The sequence below is a fragment of the Tachysurus fulvidraco genome, chromosome 19, assembly GCF_022655615.1.
Source record: "Tachysurus fulvidraco isolate hzauxx_2018 chromosome 19, HZAU_PFXX_2.0, whole genome shotgun sequence".
In the NCBI taxonomy this organism is placed as follows: Eukaryota; Metazoa; Chordata; class Actinopteri; order Siluriformes; family Bagridae; genus Tachysurus; species Tachysurus fulvidraco.
The window spans coordinates 11,653,384-11,675,879 of record NC_062536.1 but is presented as its reverse complement, the minus strand read 5'-3'; the positions used below and the strand labels follow the sequence as shown (position 1 = coordinate 11,675,879).

The following is a 22,496-nucleotide window of genomic DNA, read 5'->3' as shown; positions in this document are numbered from 1 at the left end:
TTGTGTTTACCCAGTCGGTGAGTTTCTACCTACGCAGAACCCCTGTAGAGAAAATGCCACACTGCTGAGACGTGCCATTGCCTTGACTGTCAGAGGAAGAAGGAAGGGGGTGTTGGGGGGACCGCAGCTCCATCCACTATCTCAGTTATAGCCATATGGACAATCTGTGCTGTGCCTAGAGGGCACCAAAAAGTGTTTCAAATAAAATATTACACTTATCTCTTGAGATAAAAAAAGAATAATAATGAACAATTCATGTTAATCTTTTCTCTGCCAAGGCTAATTATTTCTAATGATCATGTCCTTGTGCATCATTTTGAGCACCTAAAATATGTTGATTAGTGGATTCTATGCTAGGCTTTTGTTAGGCTTTAACTAGGTTTATGTCATTTTTGGTTAATGGCTCTTGGAAATAGATATGCACTGTAATTATATTATGCTTGCAGAGTTTGTGGGTCAGCAGGTAGGTTTGCTGCTTTTTTAAACTGGTTGCAGCCAAAGACCTTAACTGTAAAATAAAATCCACTGACCCCGTCTCCGTCTAGTCGTCTTTAAAATATTAGGTTAATTATTGAAATTAAACCATTGCTGTAATGATTACTAATTTAAAAAAAAAAAAACGCCTCTGTGTGAATAGTTTCTTTTTCACACACATACACAGAATAGTTTCTACAAACTACAAGCAGGAAAATGGCAGTGCTTTAGGCTAGAGAACAGAGGTTAATGCTACTGTACAGAAACGGAAGCATTTTGTTCCCAGGAGTTTAATAAAAATAGTCCTATTTTATGTTTTTAAAATATTAGGTTCATTATTGAAATGTGTACAATAATTTTCTGGTCATTTACTAGAGCCATAGAGCCATAATGATGGTTTTGATTACCAATTATTTAATAAGCATTTTTAATTTAATAATTATTCATGATGTCATTAAGTAGGTTTGATGATTCCTGTTTCTATCTATTTTGTTTCGTTGTTTTTATATGTACTTATATTTTCTCAGATCTTCACCGAATAGTTGGATAAAATAATGAATTTATACCTATAATATCATAACAATTATTATTATTATTATTATTATTATTATTATTATTATTATTATTATTATTATTATTATTATTAACTTATCATATGTCTAGTTGCATTGCATGTATTGATTTATTATTTTTCCAAAAAATAATAAATAAAGTAAGGCTTGGAAGAGTAATTTGAACTAAGTAAGAATAAATCAAGGGTAAGTTATTTACTATAGTCATAGCATCACAGCAACCGTGTGTTTGACCCTCATCGCGCACCGTAGTAACGAGTCCGGAAATATGGAGCTCAGGAAGAGAAGAAAGTTGCCTCATAAGTAAAGGTAAGTTTATCGACATGGGACACAGTTTTTATGTGACAAACTTAACCGGTTAGTGCATGAGATATAGTTAAATCTCGTCAGTGTTTTGAATGCCGGGTTTTTAAAAACTTCGACGGAGTAGCTATGCCGGCTAACAACAGGGTTGGGTCGCGTCCTAAACGGCAGACTGATGGCTGTTCAAGTGCACTAGATAGGCCACGAGATAACGGAGTTTGTGTTAAGAATAGTGCACTAGGCGTTTAATAGGTAGCGATTTGTAACGCAGCCATTATGCTAGCTGGTTGATGTGGCAGTCAGGAGGATTTAAGCTAATAAGTAAAAACTAATGTCAGTAAAAACTAATACGCAGTGAGACGCGTTTTACTGACAAACAAAAATAATAACTCGTGAAATTTATTAAAGAAACAAAGTAAGTATAACAACAAAAATATACAGACTTCTGGAGTGTTTTGTTGACGATGTTGCAGCTAATTGGACTATTGTTATGCATCAGAAATGTACTAACACAGGATATGAGGTGTATCTGAGTAGGTTTTTAACAATTGTTATGTTATCTGTACAGCTTATAGACATGATTACAAAGCTGCTTGACTGATATATAGGGCTTGATTTTATCATTCTATCCTTTAATGACAAAGCCAGAGGTGACAAGGAAAATATTCCTGAGATGATGTCATGAAGAAACATTGAGAGGAACCTGATATGTGTTTACTACATTTTATACATTATTGAAGATAACACCCAATCGTTTTTTTCTTGTGTTTTTTGCAGTAATGATGAGGTTTTCGTCAGAAACTAAAGCACAAGGCTCTTGCAAGCTGTTGATTTTCACAAAAGTAAGGAAGGACTAAAGTGTGTATCCTTAAAAAAGTCAGAATGACTGCTGAGGATTCAGGCACCGAGGTGGACATTTGGTCCTCCGTCCGCTGCCTGGGTTATCTGTCCAGTGTAAACCTGTTGGTGGCTGTGTGTTTGGGAATGTATGTACGATGGGAGCATACGTCCGAACCTACAATCCTAGTCATCTTCATTCTAGGTCTGTTTGTGTTGGGCCTCTCCAGCATTCTCTATTATTACTTCTCTATGGAGTGGGCCAGCTTGAGCCTGTTCCACCTCTGGTTCGGCTTTCTGCAGGGTCTGCTGTGCTTCCTAAACAGCTCTTCCCTCGAGAATGACATAAAGGAGCAAGTGACGAACTACCTGCTACTAGCCAGCGTGGCCATGCGCTCTCTGTGGGCGCTGACAGACCGCCTGTGTGGAAGCACCAGTTACCAGAGCGTAGTCCTAACATCAGCAGAAGCTCTGGAGCTCCTGGGGTTTGCCATAGCCAGCACCACTATGGTCCTCAACAAGTCAGCGGCAATTATCGCCCTTATGATTGCTCTAGGCACTATCATTGTAGACCTACGCATGAAGTCTCTCTTGGCTCTTCCCAATCTCATCTGCTTTTCTGTAGTCACCACCATCACCTTCTTCCAGGCTCTACAGGTCCAGGCCAACCCGTTTGCTCTGGGCTGTTTCCTTGGACGGCTCATTTTTGAACCCCTGATAGACTTGTACTTCAGCAACCTGTCTGTGACTGAGCGATGGATGCCCTTTTTGTTAGCAGGCAGGCTGTGGCGAAGACTCTCTCTCTTCCCACTGAGCATTGTGGAGCTGATGTTCTTTGTGCTTTGTGCCCTAAAACTGGGATTCCTGGAGTTCTGGTACCTCGTTATACCTGGATTTTGTGTGTTCGGCCTCTTTTGGATGCTTTGCCACATGGTGTTCCTGGTCACACTTTGGGGCTTCCACACCAAGCTGAGTGAGTCCCAGAAGGTTCTGGCTGCCCAGCGCTCAGACAGGAGCAGTCTAGACAGGATCATGGCCTCTAGGGGGGTGCGCCATTTCTGCCTCATCTCTGAACGCCTGCTGTTTTTCTGCCTGCTTTCGACTGTCATCCTGGGGGCCGTGTCATGGCAGGTAAGGGAGGGTTGTATATCTGCAGGATTCCTGTAGCACTAATCAGATAGCTAGTGCAAACACTCAGAGTCTGTGGCTGTAAAAGCAGCCATTTTTATTATTCTATAGTGTTTGTTTATTCACTAGACTTCCTGGTGGCAAGTGGATTGAGTTGTATGTAATCTACAATAATTTTTACTTTTTGTAGTAAACCTTAGGTTGAACATTTTAAAACATAATATTGCATGCTTTGTGTTTTCCTGAATTGTTTGTGAGGTTATAGAGGATAAATGCTAGAATGTGTTCATTTAGATCTTTTATCTTTGCTAGGTGTCACATAACTAAGTTGTCATTTTCTTGGCCTTCTGTTTTTCCTCATGTTAACTTTCTCATATTTTATCATCTTCAGAAAACATTTAATTTGGTTAGAAAAACGATACGGTGACAAATCGGGAAAATAGGTCACCAGATAACGTCTTTCTATGCATAAAGTTTTATCCAGACAAGCTTACTGATGACAAGAATAATGAGGAGGATAATGACTAATCCTTGCTGTTGTTGATGAGTAAGTGGCAGAGTAGTGCACTTCTTCCTACTGATTCTCTTGTGTGAAATGAGGACAGCATGCACAGCCGGCTGTTAGACCTTGGACAGAAGTACCTTATTCGACAAAAGCAGAGAACAACTAAGCGCTAAGATAATGTGCTGTAAAATGAGTCATCCCAGACCTTGCTGTAGGTTGTCCACTGCCAAAGGCAATATTATTAAGTAGTAGTATAGACTCATGTAACAGAATTTACCCTTGATTTTTATGTCAGAAGTTTGGATTATATCTGGATAGGAGTTAGTAACAAAAATGTAGGTGAAAATTCAAGTGGAAGTCCAAATCAAGCTGCTCAAACCACTGTGTTTTATTCATTCAGATATAATTTACATATATCTCTCTGGTCTTTATATATAGCTTCCTCTGTCTTTTTTTTTTTCTTCTTCTTCTTTTTTTTTTTTTTTTTTTTTACTGTGACAAACATATTTTGCATAAAAATGCATGAATGATGAAAAAATGGTTGTCGTGTTTTATGTGCTTATTTACATATTATGTGAAATATAAAAATCACAGATAGTTAACAGATATCCTTCCATGTGTAAAAGGTGGTGGTTGTAATCTTCTTATGGTTCAGTATAAGTAAAAACCACGTATAAGTTCAGTTTTGAACCTGATGATTAGTTTTTATATTGTCATTGGAGTGGAATTGAGAAGTTCTTGCTTTTGAGTTACCGTATACATCACAGAAGAATGAAGAGTGATTTTATTAATCCATATCTAGATTTCATCATTTTTCTCATCTGGTTAAGAGTTTGCTTTGTGAATTATGATGCGTTCAATCTACCTGTTTTACATCACTGGAACATTGTGAGATTGTTTTCAATGTCAAACCGGAAAACATTATAATGTTACAATGGTGTGAATTCATTTTTTACCAGCTTTCTAATGCACTCTTCATGAGCATGTTCCTGGTGGTGCTGTCACTGGAGTCTCTGGCGCACGGGCTTTTCCATGAATTGGGCAACTGTCTGGGAGGAACCTGTGTGGGCTATGCAGTGGTTATTCCAACCAGTTACTGCAGGTACATACAACACAACCCATATATACACAAAAAGGATGAGACCGACAGAGAGCGAAGGGGGGAGTGTAGAGACTAGGGAGAGAATGACTTTGTTTCTGTTTTTTCTTCTCTTTTTTTTCTCTCTCCCCAGCTATAATAAAAGTGTGTTCAGAAACGAACTTGTCTCTCAAGTTCCAGAACATTAAGTCTATCTGTTCATAAATAGTTTTTTATTAGAGAGTTTATTAATAAATTCAATATCGCAATCAACTATCACTGTGCTATAAGCAAAACAACACACTACAGACCATGCTGTTATTCAGAAAGAGTGCACTTTCCCAGCGTCAATTATTTTCATATAACCGCACGGTCTGCTGTGTGTTATTCCTTTCACATTCAGTTCCACTTCTTAACCAAGTCAACTGGGATTCCCAGGCAATCCAAATATGAGATTGGGCAGCACAGTGGAGTTTTTACCTGTCAGTTGGGTTAGATAATGAGTTGACGATTTGTCCACCTTTGCTTTGGTCTCATAGGTAGAAGCCCAAGCCTTCATTTGTCTTTATTTATCTAGCCAGTATCAACCACCTTATTTTTCCCTTTTGACATGACCGCTGAATCATATTGAGTAGTTCACTCATCTTATGGAGAAGTTAATGACTGGAAGTCCTTGAATAGGTAATGGTAAATGGAGTGAAAAATAAACTAATAGCCTTTAATAAACATGGGTAAATACTGGCTGTGTAGGGAGGGCTATGACCTGAATATAAGGGGAAGCTGCGAAGAGTGAGGAGGGTGATTAGGATTCAGCTCCACGGCTCCATCATGCTCAGTATTCCAGCAGACTGAGAGCCAGGCCTCAGCAGGGTGTTGGCACATGAGGGGAATATAGCAGGGTGTAATCTCCTGTCTGATGGGTGCAGATCATGTTTTTACAATCATGAGGGTTCCTCAGGGAGCTGAGGCAGGCAGAAAGGAAGCGAAACAGAGAGTGAGACAGACAGATGGATGTAGCATGAAGAAAGATGTAGAGACTGAGAGGCCCATTTTGGCATATGCTCCTTTTAGCCATTTTCATCTCTGGCAGATTCCAAATTGGAGTCTATTTAATAATCTTTATTATGGATAAATAATTTCAAGTACCACCTCATACATTGGACTAGTGTGGAATAGTGAAGTATTTCTTTTTTTCTCTGGTTGTTGTCGAGTTTGCCTAATTACACTGCTCTTTTTAGCAAATGTCTCACATGATTAGGCCTCATCTAAATCTAATATAGCTAACACAATTCAGTATGGCTACATTCACTTAAGAGTCTCTTTTGTAGCGTGTTCATTATTGAGTTTCATTAGTGTTCGAGAGTAGAGAATGAGCAGGGGAAAAGATCAAGTGAGACTAAAATTGGACAGAGGAATAGAAACTGCAAGAGAGAGTCCCCAAGTGAAGCAGGTGGGAGAACAGAATCGTAGAGAGGAAGGCTCTTAAAGAGCCAAACACACTGACCTGTGAGAACTACCTGGCTGTGTGTTTTGGATCTGCCATTTCAGTCTTCAGCAAGCACGTGTGCAGCAACGCTGTTCAACACTTCCATTATGCTCCTCTGGAAGGTTTCCAGGGTTAATGGGCTTTTTTAGTGCTGCTGTATCCAAGCGAAAAGGGGCAGAAGGGTCATAACAGCCTAAACGTGTTTTATAGTGCAAGATGCTGAATGAGGTTTTATGAAGGAATTTTGTTTTTTATTCATTGTAGAGAGCATAATAGAAAGCGTATTCACATGTATGTAAGGCTACAGTCAATACCTGGCACACTCTCTGCTTTTATTCAATAGTGTTTTCTGTTCAGTCTATTTTTTTTTACACTTCTCATCTCCTTTACCGTTTCCTGAGCTCATACACATTCATGTCCTTCACAATCCCTTCCTTTGCCTTTCTCTCCCCGGACAGTGTGGATGGTCAGCCTGTACTGCTTCCTCCGGAACAGGTACAGGAGATGAACCTGCGATCCACTTCAACACTCAATGCCGTCCAGCGCCTTTTCTCACACCACCTAATCCAGACATTTGGCTGTGACTACTCCACCAGCGGACTGAGCCTGGACAACCTCCAGGCTAAACTGCGCTCCTTCCTGGACCTGCGCACTGCTGATGGCCCCCGGCATGACAACTACCTCATTTACTACAGCGGACACACTTTGCCCACAGGAGACTGGGCTCTTACAGGTAAGTCTTAGATGGTTAGTAATTTGGTTTATTTAGTGTTTACACTGTGCATATATTATATCCCTTTAATTCTCTTATTAAACCCCTCATGTTCTTTGTCAATAATATGTGTTGCAGCAGTGTTGTTTTAGCTGACCTTTTTGTATTTGATGTTTTTTCTGAATGCTTTCTAAACTGTAAAAAAAAAAATAATAATAAAATAAATAAATCTTATCTTGACACAATGTCTTCACTGTGCTTCATCTGCCTGTTTGTGTGTGCCGTAAGTATCTCACTAAGCTACGAATCCTTATGAGGGCTAGACCGAGTCAGAGGCCATGTCACAGTGTTTGGTACTAGGAAACAACCTCACAAACACTGCTGTACAGGTCTGGCTGCAGCATGCTGGGCCCTGTGGCTGACACAGTGCCATACACACTCCTTCACTGGCCTTGTTTCTCAGATCATATCTAAGTTATAACTACTACCATCAGCTATATCTATAATTAGCATCTGCTTTGACATTGAAAGTGGGATTTCTCACACCATACATGCTACCAGGAGATATATCTTATGTGTGTGTGATTTTAATTCCTGACTCAATATGGATTACATGTGATGAATCCAATTAAAGTAGCCTGTGGTATTGAACTGGTGGAGGTCATCATTATCAAAGGCAAAATGACAATATTTATAAATAATAAAAGAAAACTTGAAAGATGTAGTTACATAAGCAGTCATCCCATTTCTGTGAATCTCCTAATTCTGGTGCAAGAGGCTACCATCAGAATTCACATATTTGGCTGAATGGATTTGACCTGTGTGGATTTATGTAGTCAGGTTATAGAGGTTTACGTGTTCCTGGAAGGCCCTCAAGCTGGGGTTCCCAAATGGGCCTAAATGAAAATTTTGAATTTCTGTGACCCCACAAAGTCCTTGTCCTTTCCCCCCTCATATTTATAACATAGGATAACTGTAATGTGATCATATTTTTTTTAGTGCCATGCATGTTTGTAATAGAAGTGTGTCATACTAAAAACTAAATAATTCCTACATTTTTACTTAAAACAAATCTGTGCAAAGGCAGCCTCCTCCCTCTGACTGACCGCTCTCTGATCTGTACCTTTTTTTAGGTGGGGAAAGCTTGGGTCTTGGGCAGATACTCAATTGGTGGAAGGAGCGCAACATTGGCTTCTCGTCCCGCCTCATTCTGGTCCTGGATACAGAGAACTCTGGGCCATGGGTAAAGGCAGTGAGGAAGGTGGAGGGGCTTTACGTGGCTGTGCAGGGAGCTGAAATAAATTCAAGGAGGGATGCCGAGAGCCAAGACGCCCCTCGCCTGGGAGACTTTACCTCGGAATGGGTGGATTACAACTGTGAACCAGAGAGTGGCATACAGTGGGCAGAGAGAGGGCGTCTCCTCACAGCCGTATACGGAGTGTCTAAATGTTGGAGTGACTACAGGCTCCACCTGCCGACTGGCAGTGACATGGAGAAGCACTGGAAGACCCACTTTCCCCGTGTTACTTACCCACTGGTGGCTGTGGCTAACTGGTGCTGTGGGCTGAATCTGTTGTGGCTCTGCGGTGTCTGTCTACGCTGTTTCCGGAGGCTCAAAATGGGCTGGTTTCCCCCTGCCGTCCTCGACACAGGGCAGGGAATCAAACTTGTAAGATCGTAGATCTAAGTATGACCTCTGTAACATTTTAACATGACTTGCACCTTATGTTATGTTCCTTTTCTTTTGTTGGGTTAAATGCTCATTATATCTATTTAATTTTGTTTCTTGGAGGTCACTGTGCACTTCTTTTGATTTATATACAGACTTAATTTGGTGTCTGCATTGCCCTTTTCCATTGTAGTTATATTTTCTGGACCGGGGATGCATTGATGCAGAAATTCTAAGCCAATGCTGATCTACCAGCACTATTGCTCAAATAAGTAATAAATACCTAGAAAATAAATGTTAATGAAACAGGCTTAGCAACGTAAATGTTTAAAAACAACAAAATGTTTTCTTACTAAGCTTTCATGCAGATAGCTGTAAGTGTATTGAGTAATTAAAGACAAAACAAATCATTATATTCATACTAAATGTCAGTGGAGTTACAATATTCACTCTCTACTGTTATTATTTTATGCCAATACCGTTATTTTTTCTGAGTGTCATATTTTATCCTCTAAAGCTATTTTTTTAAGTGCCTTTGACTTTATGCTTCCATGTGAACAGGTAAAAGGTGGTTATTTCAATGAAAGTGCCTCTTTCAATGAGCAGATGTGGAAATTATGCTGTAGGAAACCTATTTTTAATTCACAATGCCTGTTTTGCCTCACTGATGACACTCTTGGCAGAACAGGAACTGATGGCTGTGATTGGTGTGTCATGTAGTGTGGAGATCTCTCTGCTCATTATTGCCTCACTACATTGAATGGACTTTTACACTGGGTACAGGCTCTCACTTTGACCCAGTGGCTTTTTCACTGTACAGAAACACCGTTGCTTTGTACAGGTTTTGGTGCTTCAGCTAATGTATTCTCCTTTGACATTAATAAATGTTTTATGTAAATATATTCCGTACAGTGAATGAAGTTAATTACAGTGTTGAATGTCTCTATGTAGGTGAAAAAAATTGTCTCCTTTAATGCCTGTTTCCTAATACAGTTCAGTACGCATGCAGTGGTGTTGCAGTACAAATATAGTATTTCAGGTTTGGAGAGCAGGACTGATGAAACCCTAAGCCAGTTTTTTTTTTTTTTTTTTTTTTTTATTATAAATAGGGACAGTGAATGAAGGCTTTTTTTCTGCTCAGACCTGCATGTAAACATGCCTCTGAGGCAATGCTTTTAAGGGCCATGTTAATGCTTGCTTATTTATTTATTTATTTATTTATTGTTCAGGACAAGAGGTCTTCAAATAGCTATTCCCTCTAGGCTCTATTTTTAAACAGCAGGGTGGGAGTTGGGGTTTCTTCAAATCTTGAATGTATACTCTGGAGTTCCTTGTCAGAGTGTGTTTTTATTAGCTGCAGTCCCCAGCTGCCCATGTGAAATAAAGCCAGTGTGTTCTCTTTCATTATCTGTGACTGAGGACTGGGGTCAGTGACTCATGCATATGACTGAAATCATTTCTGAGAAGTTTATATTAAGAGATTGCTTTATCTTTTAAAGAAGATTAGGCAATAAATCACAGCTGCTCAGCACATGGGGACAAATGTTGAATCGGGTCCTGTCAATCACAAAACAAGACTGGACTTTTTGCAAGCATATACACACTGTGTGTGTCTGTCTCTGTGCGTGTCTGTCTCTGTGCGTGTCTGTCTCTGTGCGTGTCTGTGTGTGTGTGTGTGTGTGTGTGTGTGTGTGTGTGTGTGTTTTGTAGATGTGCAATCATGCACACACTCACTGCCCTACTTACTGTAGCTTCTGTTGAGTTATGAATGCACCCAGTGGGAAAAGGGAATTGCAACTAGCACTAATAGAGACCCACTAAGGTAGGAATCAGACTGTCCCATGAATAGTTTCATTAGAGCAGGAGCAGTGGACAGGACAGTCAGTGATAGGGTTACTAGGGTTGCTGTTGCTTTCCTTTTCTTTTTTTTTCCAAAATTGGGCTTATTGGAATCCATTCATTTTAAAATGGGTGTTCACCACAGTAACCTTGTTTCCCAAATGAAAGCTTTGAGGGGAAAATGCTATGTCTCTTTCAGAATTTTGGGGCTAGTTTCAGATTCTTTTTATATGCAGGAGAGTAATTCTGGTTAATTATATTAGTGTTACTGCTGTATTGAACACCACTACTTAATTTAGTTCAATTTAATTCAACTTAATTTAACTCAAGAGGCTTTTATTGTCATTTCAACCATATATAGTTAACGTAATACATAGTGAAATGAGACAATGTTCCTCAAGGACCATGGTGCTACATGAAACAACACAGATCTATATAGAACAACACAGCTTCAGGCTGAAGGTAAGTTGTCCTAGCCACATAAAGTGCAAAGCGAGTGCAACCTTGTGCGAACAGACAAAACAACACTACAGGACTGAAAAAACACAAGATACCGCCTATTAGTGTGCATACTGTATGTTGTACAAAACATTGGATGCAAAAGTATAGCGTTGTCATTTGAGGCTATATAAATAATGGTATCCTCTCCCACCAAAAAGCTGCAGGTTTCCATGCATTCTGTTTTACTATACTATACTTTACTGTTTTTTGATTTACTAAACATGCAAATGCAAGAACAGATCCATCATGTTTTATATTATTTTGAAGGGGGGTTATTACTATAATGTAGGCAGTATGAAGTATTTCTTGAGTTCTCTAGAAGAATCAGTTACACAGATACTGAAAAGTTAAAAAAAAGGTATAAAACACATCGTTCTGCCAATGCTAATTCATTTGCTAAAACAAATCAGGCTTTTCCACTATAATTGCAGGCATAATAGCATGAAGAAGCTAGTTTAATTTAATGGACCAATAAACCTGCTGATCTTCTTTGACAAACCACAAAGAAATGTACTGGCTACAGCTGTTAAATCAGGTCCATGTGGTCATCTCAGGATTTTCTTTCTTTTTTCTTTTTTTTTTTTTTTTTTGCTGTTATTTTTGCGCTTTACTAGCTGCAGTTACTGGTGTTTCTACAATCATGTCAGTTATGAGGATCATTCTTGATGGAGCCTTGTGCATGTTCAGTGATCTGTTTATTGTGCATGCCTTGCACTACAGAAGATAAGTAGAGCAATGCTGAGAATCATGATGCATGACATTCAAATAAGCACATTGCAGGAAAATATCCTAGGTAACTTAAATGCAGCCTGTTTGAGGGTAGCATCGTGAAGATTTTACAGATGATGTTTTGGAGTAACAGAATGATTTAAAAGCAGGGGTTAATGTACAGACCACATCTGTGTGAGCCAGATTTAGAAAAGAGCAGGATGAGTCAATGACACTGGTATCAGGGATGTCTAATAGATGTTAATAAATTATCAGTATCACACACAAAAAGATTTTTAGTCCTAAGAGAAATATTAGTCCAGGGTCACACTACGTACAGTATGTAATGGTGTTATAAGATTTACATCATTTATGTTCACTGTGTAAAGTGCTTTATGGATATCTCTAAAGTACATCATCTGAACATTAACACCAAGCTTTGGATTGTGGGATGTCATGAGCGCTAGTGCATTCAGATATGACATAACTCTTAAAATAGTGCCCATATATTGAATAATGTGTAGTTTTTCCCACTTTATACTTTGACACTTCTGGACCTCTTGATTTTTAACCCCTGCCTATTTTTGCTGGAGGTGTAATGATGGATTTGCATGGCAAAGTGGAAATAACAGCACTATGTACTTATGTCCAACTGGTTTCTATTTGTTTTTCTTTCTCTCCATCAGAGAGACAAAGGGTTATTAGCTTAAGAGAAAGTGCTCTGAAACAGCGAGAGTCCTTGTATCCTAATTTTAGCTGGCAGGGCCATTTTTCTTCCTTGCGTTCTCTGGGAAGTAGAATAAGCTCTAAGTGACCACAAAGACAATGTTGCTAAGCAGCCTCCTAGGGTTGAGCTATTTTAATGACAGACTCTAGATCATGCTTTATTTAATTACACTTACATGGTAGAGACAGCGACAGCTGTCAAAAAACTGACTTTACAACCTATATAGGGTTTGACTTGAGATTTTAAAATTCTCAATTTTTGATGATTACACTAACATTGATTATCTTTGATTAACATTGATTACAATCTGTTAATGGGTGGGATATACCCTATGTTGCCATAAGTTTTTGACACCTGCCTTTCCATGAACCTGAACTTTGACGACAACTCATTCTTAATCTGTAGGGTTTAATATGGAGTTGGCCCACTGTTTGCCGCTATAACATCTTCAACTCTTCTGGGAAGGCTCAATGTTTAAAAGTGTTTATGGGAATTTTTCACCATTCCTCTAGAAACGCATTTGTGAGATCAGGCACTGATGTTGGACGAGAAGGTCTGGCTCACAGTCTCAGCTCTAATTCATCCCAAAGGTTTTCTGTCCGGTTGAGTCAAGTTTCCACCACACCAAACGCACTCATCCATATCTTTATGGACTTTGATTTGTGCACTGGTGCACAGTCATGTTGGAACTGGATGGGACCATTCCAAAGTGTTCACAAAAACTTTTACAGGAACTAAGGGGTGCTCTTAGGAGCTCCTGATAGTGACCTATACTTTTACAAATGTTTTTAGAAGCAGTCTGCATGCCTTGGTGCTTGAATTCAATGATTTGGAGGGGTGTCCCAAAACATTTGACAATGTAGTGTATTATGCAGCAAGTAAACAGTCAGTTCCAAAGTTGTGTTTGAAGCAAGAAAGATGGGAAGCAGCAAGCTGTGATGCATTGTGTGTTCTGACATATTTCATAGAGAGCTTTACATTTTTATGTATACTTTTGCTCCCGACGTAAGGACCCAGAAACCAGGTCAAAGGTTGTTCCTCCTTGGATCACTTTTGGTAGGTACAGTACTAACCACTGCATACTGGGAGAACCGCACAAGACCTGCTGTTTTGGAGATCCTCTGACTCAGTCATCTAGCCATCACATTCCCGGCATTTGTCAGACTCCCTTATACAGAGCGATATACAAAAGTGCTTTGAAGTCTCTATCGATTAATATATCAACACTGGTTCAATAGGTTACAAACTTAACATACCATCAACCTAACTAACCTTTTAATAAATAATAATAACAAAATAATTAATAAATATTTTAATAAATATACACATAAACAGTGTTCCAGGAAGAGGTAGATCTTCACCACTCAACCATCACAAATTAGCCCTTATCTGAGATCTCTACACTTGCCTATTTTTCCTGCTTCCAACACATCAACTTCAAGAACTGATTGATAACTTGCTGCATGATATATCCCGCCCCTTTGACAGGTGCCATTTTAATGAGATAATCAATGTTATTCATTTCATCTGTCAGTGTAATGATTGATCGGTGTATACAGTGATAATGTCTACTATGTGTCATGTATATACACACGTTCCGAATATTGAGCAGACTGTCCACCAACCAGTATGTGGGAGACTATATAGACATCGAACAGAGCTCAGGATCAAACCCCAGACCTTGGAATGTTTGATGCATCAACATTATCTTCGATACCAACATGCTCCTATTCTCAAAGAGTTTTTATAGCACATTTATGACATGCATAAATCACATTTGTCAGATGTTTTACCCACATCCCATCATCTACTTGTCATACTTCCTAGCATGCTTTGAATTCCCTACTCATAAAGTCAAACTATTTGATATAAACTCTATTTATGCCCTTTGAGCACACACCATGTGTGTGGATGTCAGTGTGATGGGGTGTAAGTGAAGGTGGAAGTGCATTATCTGCATGGCCCTTGTCGCATTAGCATTAGTCATATAATATTATGAAGAATTAAGTGGCTGAGTAACCTAAGCTTGGCCTTGTAAATAGCTCTGATTAAATTGAGAGTTACTGATTTTCGTTTGGGGGGCACGGTGGCTTAGTGGTTAGCATGTTCGCCTCACACCTCCAGGGTTGGGGGTTCAATTCCCGCCTCTGCCTTGTGTGTGGAGTTTGCATGTTCTCCCCTTGCCTCAGGGTTTTTTCCTCCCCCGGTCCAAAGACATGTGTGGTAGGTTGATTGGCATCTCTGGGAAAATTGTCCGTAGTGTGTGAGTGTGTGAGTGAATGAGAGTGTGTGTATCCTGCCTTGATGCCCAATGACGCCTGAGATAGGCACAGGCTCCCCGTGACCCGAATAGTTCGGATAAGCGGTAGAAAATGAATGAATAAATGATTTGTGTTTGTACAAGCGGTTTGCCAAATTAACACTGGCAAATTCCATTTACATAAACAATCCACCTACAGTAACTATTGTAATTTTTACATATGTAAATGCTTTTGAATATCTACCTTCAGATATAAATTTTGAGAAATTATTCATAGTTATTTCTTGAGTAATGGTGGCTTAATGGTTAGCATGGTTGGAGTTTGATTCCTGCTCCTAGTAGACTCGTCATTTGCTCTGTCATTCTTTTTTGTATCTATCAATACTGATTTTAATATGGCTACCAAATATTTAAAGGTTGCATAATCAAGTTGAATAGCAGTGGATTTGGATATTTGGATATTGGATATTTGGATTTGGGCAATACAGCTTCTTTATTCACCAGAATTATTTTTCACTTTTTGCCTTTGGTGAATTTCTAAAATCCTAAAAGAAAGCCAAGGAAGACCTCTTTGACTATGTATAGACTATAAGACTATACATTCTAACTCAGGGTTGAAAGAGCAGCGCTGGACCTGTGGTCACTAAGCATGCTACAGTGAAATTAGTGAATTGATTTATATGTTCAGAAACACTGTGCACTCCCAATAATAGAAGTTTAGGACAGCATGATGGAGGGTTCTCTGAATGGACTGCATTTCTCCCTGTTAAAAGCTTAAAATTTATTGTTGTGCCATCGTGATGAATTAAGCGCTCAAGCAAATTTTCCATCAAAGGCCTTTCACTCTAATCAACTGCATTGTAGCTCAGCCAAATCCGTGTCCATGCTGAGCACTTAGCATTGCTTTCTCTCTTTCCTGGCACAGTAATGAATGTTTTCATGCTTCTTACTGGTCCTTGCATCAGCTGCCCTGCTTAAGACAGTTATAACCATATCATACAGAATAATTATGTATAATAACTTCAAGTCTCTGGTTGTGGTTGAAGATACTCTGGAATGTTATTGTGTTTCCTCAAGCACCGTATCAGTGACTGTCTTTTATCCCACTTACTGACGAAGCACAATCCAATAACTCTTTAGTACTGTGCTGGTTTTATATTTTCATATGTCATACTGCTCATAGTGGTTTTACTCGTTAAACTGTACTGCCTTGTAACAGCTGGGTAGAAAATTGTTTTTTTTGGAAGGCTCAAAATCAGATGTGCATAATCCAAAACTAGTGATATTAATTCATCTCAGTTCTATTAACATAAATCTATCTGATTGGAAGAGAAAGATCAGCGTTCATCAGTTAACCAGACGTTCATCAGACGAGTGACCCCGCAAGATCTCTGTGGAGTCATCCTAAATTCAGACACCAGCTAAACGACATAACATCCACTCAAATCAAGCAGAGTTATGGAGTGGCACTTTCTGAGATGTTTCAAGTGGCAGAAATAGAAAAGGATGCAGCCATCAAGGTCTAGGGTACTCTGACATGCCGTTTATAAGTGGGACAGAACAACAGATTTGCTTAGGCAGAGTTGGGGTTTAATCACTTTAATTTAAAACGGCCTCCTGGCACTTACCAGCTGTTCTCACCATGTGCCACTGTGAACGTAATGCCATTTTTTCATTGCTGCCAGACAACCCAACTGAGATGCCCCCTTTGTGGATAATGTGCTCTCTGAATCATGACACCTAAATGGATTTAGTTTTCAGTGACTTAAACTCTGATCTACGCTGTAGTGTCTAAGGTGAGGAAAGGGGAAAGTCTCGAAGTGTAATTCATGTCATCTGTGTAACTTTGTTATTGTAGGAAAATGATTAGTTTGTTGTTGTTCTGTTTGCAGTGTGTCTCAGCTGTGAAACTAAGGCAGACAATTGTGGGCCCATCTGGAGAAACAGATCTTCTGACCTTCACAAAGACTTTATTGTCCATCACTAATAGCTCTGTGGGGTGCTGTCTCCACTGAAGCTCATCTTGGTTCCAGTGATTTTACTGTTTCTCTTCTGTCATGGCTCCCAGAAATCCCTAGCAAATTTCCATCCTGAGAAATGCTGTGGGTGCCGCAGAGCTTCTCTTACCCCAAGCAGCTGACCTACTCTCATTTTAATTTGAATGACTCAGCTAGTTCTAGTCATTGCGTTGTACATTGCTGTAATCCTGGGACAGGACTTGACCTAAGCTGTCCAACATCATCGACATGAATGTCTTTATGGTTCTAATACGTACCTAGAGGTTGAAAAACTATAACTCAGAGAGATTAGAGTAAACCCGTATGAGATGACTTCATCAATTTGTGACTCACCCTTTAGCTAGTCCAGAACCCTGCTTGCATTTCATGCCAGCTGGCACATTCCAGTTTCAAATGTCCAGAGAAGATTTCCTCTAGAATTATTCATTGCACTGTGGCAAGTGAGCTACATGGTTAAGTGCCGGTGTGTAGTTAGGCTTGGCTGAGTCTGCTTTCATGTGTGGGTCACTCTCAGGCCTTCTATTATTGCACAATTCAGGCCACCAGCTTTAGAGAGAAATGCAAGCAAAGGCAATCGATAGGTTCTAATATGCCATCCCCTTTTCACCCGAATGGGATGAAACTCAATTTTATTTTGCAGGATGGTGCATTTATTGGATGAGAGGATATTGACAGCAAATAGGCACAGATGGAATATGGGTAATAGGTGGATGAAAAACAAATATTGGGTGCTGGCAGTGCATATATTTTGCACAGTGGTAAATAGCCATTAGCTAAGCATTTTAAAAATAACCCTTTTAATCCCAGGCTGCATTATAGTAGTTGTCAGTCCAAGCTTTTATGAATATAGCAGGTGTTTGATTGACTCTAGACTCAGTGAGAATTATCATAGAGTGTCAGAGTAGGTGGTGCTGCGGATAACTTGTTCTCTAGCCACTATATTGAATATATCTATATATAATATTGAATATATCAGTCTTTGAGTATGATGCCCTAAGATGTCCACTGATGTGATCCTGGGATAGAGAGATCCCAAGACCAGGATAAAGCAGTTACTGAAGTGAGTCAGTGTCAGACTAGAGTCTAAAAAGTAACATGTGCTGCAATAAACAACAAAAAAACCCAAGAGCTTAGAAATTACACTTTATTGGTACACTCTATTGATTCCGGCTAGCTGTGAGCCCAGCATAATTAAGCACTGCTGATTCACTCTTGTTCCACCACAATCCAATACCTCCTCTTTAATTCTTGGTCCTTTCAGTCACATCTGCCCCACTTTGTGCTCTACTTCTCCATAATGCTGTCTTTTTCTGAAGGCCAGGGTGGCACTGTGTCAGATAACATGAGTATGTGTGGATTTCTTATGTATGAAGATATTACATTTTACTTTCTAGTTACCCACAAAGTTTTTATGATTTCATGATTTATTTTTATGTTTTCCTTATTATAAAGATGACAAATGTAAAAACCAACACTAACAAACGAAACACAAGAATAAATTTTAAACAAAAAGTAAAAACGTATCTTAAAACAGGAAAAATAACACTAAAAATAATTGCTAACAAAGAAAGAAAATCACATTAAAATCGAGTGTGTAGTAGGAGCATTACAGATATTCATCAAATCCTAAACTAAACTGCTTACTGTATGTAGACACAAAAATACTCTTCATCTTGGCCAAAATCTGAAATTCACTCTGTGAGGAAATCACACTTGTCTAGCAACTTTTAGACATGTTTAAGCTTTGACAAACATAATCTTTACATTATGATAGCCTAGGTAATATTAGAAAATAAATAAAAACTGCATCAATGTCTATTTGGACATGAAACAGTACAGAGAAAGAAGGAGAGCAAAATAGATAAGGACAAAAATGGTGTTTGTCTAAGCATGTGATTAGACATGAGTGGGTGTTGCACTGCTATGTGATGTAGTTAAAGACCTGCAGCAGATTTAGGATACCATTGTGTTAGACATAGTGCTTTGGATCACTAAGTGCTCATATGATGAGTATAAATACAGGAATTGACCTGGAAACAGTCACAGATGAAGCAGCCAGGAGCATTTTAGTTCCCATATTTACACTGATACTGCCAACTACTGTATACTGTTCTGTTTTTGAGTCCTATCAGATCTACTGATATGTTATTGTGTCTCTTTCCAAAGAATGTGATCTTTTTTCAGGCGCCTGCATTAATGTCTTATCTGTTCTCTTAAATAGGAAAGCTACATTTCAGTGCAGAACTGTTCATAAGCTCTATATTGGTTAAGCTTTAGCTATTGCAAGAAAAGACAGATATTTTACAAGTAGACATGCATGATTGAGTTACTATCTTCTTGCAGAAGGATGAGTTACACACTTGAACTCTCCTGCTGTCTGCACCCAGATTTATCTTTAATTATCTTGATAGCCCCTCGTCACGCAATAACTCTAAATCACAGCATGAAAAGAAATGACTTTGCAGTTTCCAAAAAGGCCAGACAGGCTCAGGCAATGGATTTGTAAACAAAAGACTAATTACAGAACATCACTATTGATGGGGGTTGGGGTGGGGGTGGAGGTGATGGTGGGGGCAAGATGTGCGCTCTGAGAGACCCAAAGGGTAGGTTAAGGATAATAGATAAAGACACACCGCTCTGTGGTTGGAATTGACTCTTATCGTTCTTTGAAGACCTTGGGACAGGGGAATCCAATCTTATCTGAAAAGGGCAGTGGGGGTGAAGCTTTTCAATCCAATCAAGCAGGAGCCACACCTGATTCAAACTATTTAATCAGTTTCAGCCCTTTCCACCTACAATTTGACACCCCTGTCTTAGGATCTGCACTCCATAGTAATGACCTGAACACATATGGCATCTTTGTCATGTATGACCTGCCTATACCTACATTTTACCTATACTTAATCAATTGTAAAATGGTTGACTATGTGACTATGACACTATGATTTTCAAGAGTTTAAAATCTAAAAAAAAAAAACACACCAAGGTCTAATATCTATGGCCTATCCATCTAAATGTACTGTACAGTATGTGCAATTTAGAAAAGCCCCCTGTTCTCTCGTTATCCTTAATAGCCAGTACACTGCAGTGTACTTTTTAGCCAGTACAGCAACTTGCATTTGTCACAGGTAGATTTATGTAAATTCTCCATATGCATTGTGACAGAACATATTGTTACAGGAAAGTAATAGGGTTATCACAGGGTGTTGTGATAAGGCTCAATATGAAGAAGAGTTGACACTACACGTGTTTTCAATAGTTATTTTGCTTGTATATTGAAGAATTGAATTTTATTTTATTTATTGTTTTAAACCAACATTGAAATAACTCTATGAGATTTCATACTGTCATTTTGGCTGTTCTTTTTTTAAGTTGTTTCATTGTAATAAATCATTATAACAACCCTTCTTTATTAAAAAAATATTAGACTATAATTTGGCCGTGGTGTCATAGTGCATGTCATTTGCATGCTGTTAAAAATTCCAGCAATATCAAAGTAAAATTCCTTTCTGTGTCCATGTTTAGTTAAGTAGATGACCGCTCTGGTATCTTGCCTGACTGTAAAATGTCAGGCTAAAAGAAAACACTAAACATTGTGTTATTTAGTGAAATCTGGCTGAACCCTAAACAGAGAATTCAGACCCAGGGTGTCTGTCTATTTAGTGACAACAAAAACGGTATCTTTTTTGCACAAAAACATAATAAAGAGCAAAGCATTTATGTGATGTCATAAGTTTCATCTAAATACCAACCAACTGTAGAATATTCAGTCAGCTATCCAGGTTGATGATTGGTTCAGAGGATGTTTTAATGATTGTTATAAGGTAATAAAATAAAAAAAATATGTTGATGGAGTATGAGTTGTATACAACAGATCTGTTACTTTCAAATGGTTTATGCAGCCTTTTATTCCATTTTCTATCTATTGCTATTGTTTTCTCAGAATGAACTATACACTAACAATATTTGGCAGCACTGAAGATGTTTCCCGTGGACCTCATTTCCATAATGTGATTATCTTTGCTGATTTATGCCTGAGTCACCAGATATGGTCTGTGGGGTATGGTGTTCTGTTCAGCAGGGAATGAGCATCAATTAGATGAACAAAATAGTAAACTTATTTCCAACCCCCACATCCCCTGTCTGTATGTTGCTGATGAAAAGTTTGGGTAAAGGCTTTGGCAGTCAATTTGGACTGGTTATCCATTCTAGGCATTTGTGAAACCATTTTTCTGAGACTCTTTTTTTTGTGTATTTTTAAAACCTTTTCTTGTCAGTAATAATTTCTGAAATTGAAGACTCAGAGAGTGGGGGTTGGGGATTGTTATGTCTAGTTGGAAGAGCTCAAAAAAAACTCACTCATTCTATTTCTAGAAGTTATTAGCCTATAATGAGCTTCATGCCACTCTTATTTGCCAGGGGAGAGTCATTTCATAGCCATGCTACAGTCAGAACTTATGACATGTCATATAGAACTCGGTGGCCACTTTATTAGGAACACTTTTACGCTTGCACCTTTATGCAATTAGCTAAGCAGATAATCATCTGGCAGATGTGAATGCATGCAGTCATGCAGATACAGGTGAAGATCTTTAATTAACTTCACAGCAAACATCAGGATGGTAGAAAAGGTGATCACATCGGCCCTGTTCACGTCTATGTCTCGACTGAACCGATCACAAGTGAATGGCTGAAACATGTAGCTTTTTGCACACTACATTTGACATATGCATTCCTTTCTTTCCACAGTCCAAAGAGAGATCATACCCGATTGCATCACTGAGGCACAGTGGACCTCCTTTATGCCTGTACTTGTACCCAGGATCCATGTTAATGTCCACACACATTTTATTGTGGCCCGGTGGATGTTCACAGACAGGCTGGATTGAATATTTTACAAATCCCCAGGGATTTTTACACACAGCAGTTTCTAGAGTTTATTTACATTTTCATACACAGCAGTGTCTAGAATCCAGCCAGTAATGCATTGTTGATGAGCAGGGTCAGAGGAAAGCGGTTGCACTGGTTCAAGCTGACAGGAAGTCTGTGGTTACTCAAATAAACATTTTTTTAACCCTGGTGTGCAGAAAAGCATCCCAGAATGCACAGAATGTTATGCAACAGAGGACTACATCAGGTTTCTCTCCTGTCAGCCAAGAACAGGAAACTGAAGCTACAGTGGTCAGTTAAAAACGGAAAAAACATAACCTGGTTTTATGATTCGCAACTTCCGCTGCAACATGCAGATGGCAGTGTAAGAATTTGGTGTCAACAGCATGACCCAACCTGGTGACAAATCTGCAGCAATTATGTGATGCAATCATGTCAACATGGACCAGAAGCTCAAAAGAACGATAGCAAAACCTTGTGGAATCCAGTGTTAGTAAAGCCACTGAATGTATATACAGATCCTAGTATATACAGATTTCCTCCATTCTGAGAATTCATTTCCTTGTATAACTTGTCCATCAGCTTGATGGACAAGTTATACAAGGAAATGAATTCTCAGAATGGAGGAAATCTGTATATACTAGGATATCATATAATTAATGAAAAATTATGGAATTCAAGATAATATAAGATCTTCAGTTTTCACATATGTTTCAATTGTTTATAAGAAGGAAAAGCAAAACAGTGAAATAGAAGGATAACATTTTGTTAGGAATTCTGTTAGGAAGA

At 38.9% G+C, this 22,496-nt stretch overlaps 1 protein-coding gene across 2 annotated transcripts; it reads left to right on the top strand.

The window, feature by feature from the left end:
- The first annotated feature begins 1,270 nt into the window (after positions 1 to 1,270).
- tmem168a (transmembrane protein 168a) lies at positions 1,271 to 9,666 on the top strand. 2 transcript variants are annotated; one of them, XM_027151723.2, is made up of 5 exons: positions 1,271 to 1,355; positions 2,127 to 3,317; positions 4,779 to 4,921; positions 6,842 to 7,116; positions 8,229 to 9,666. In XM_027151723.2, the coding sequence occupies exons 2-5, from the start codon at positions 2,232 to 2,234 to the stop codon at positions 8,774 to 8,776; spliced, it is 2,052 nt and encodes a 683-aa protein (XP_027007524.1). In that variant the 5' UTR covers positions 1,271 to 1,355; positions 2,127 to 2,231; the 3' UTR covers positions 8,777 to 9,666. The 2 variants fall into 2 exon arrangements, with proteins under 2 accessions (XP_027007524.1, XP_027007525.1); XM_027151724.2 differs by lacking the exon at positions 1,271 to 1,355 and adding an exon at positions 1,438 to 1,764.
- Positions 9,667 to 22,496: the final 12,830 nt, after the last annotated feature.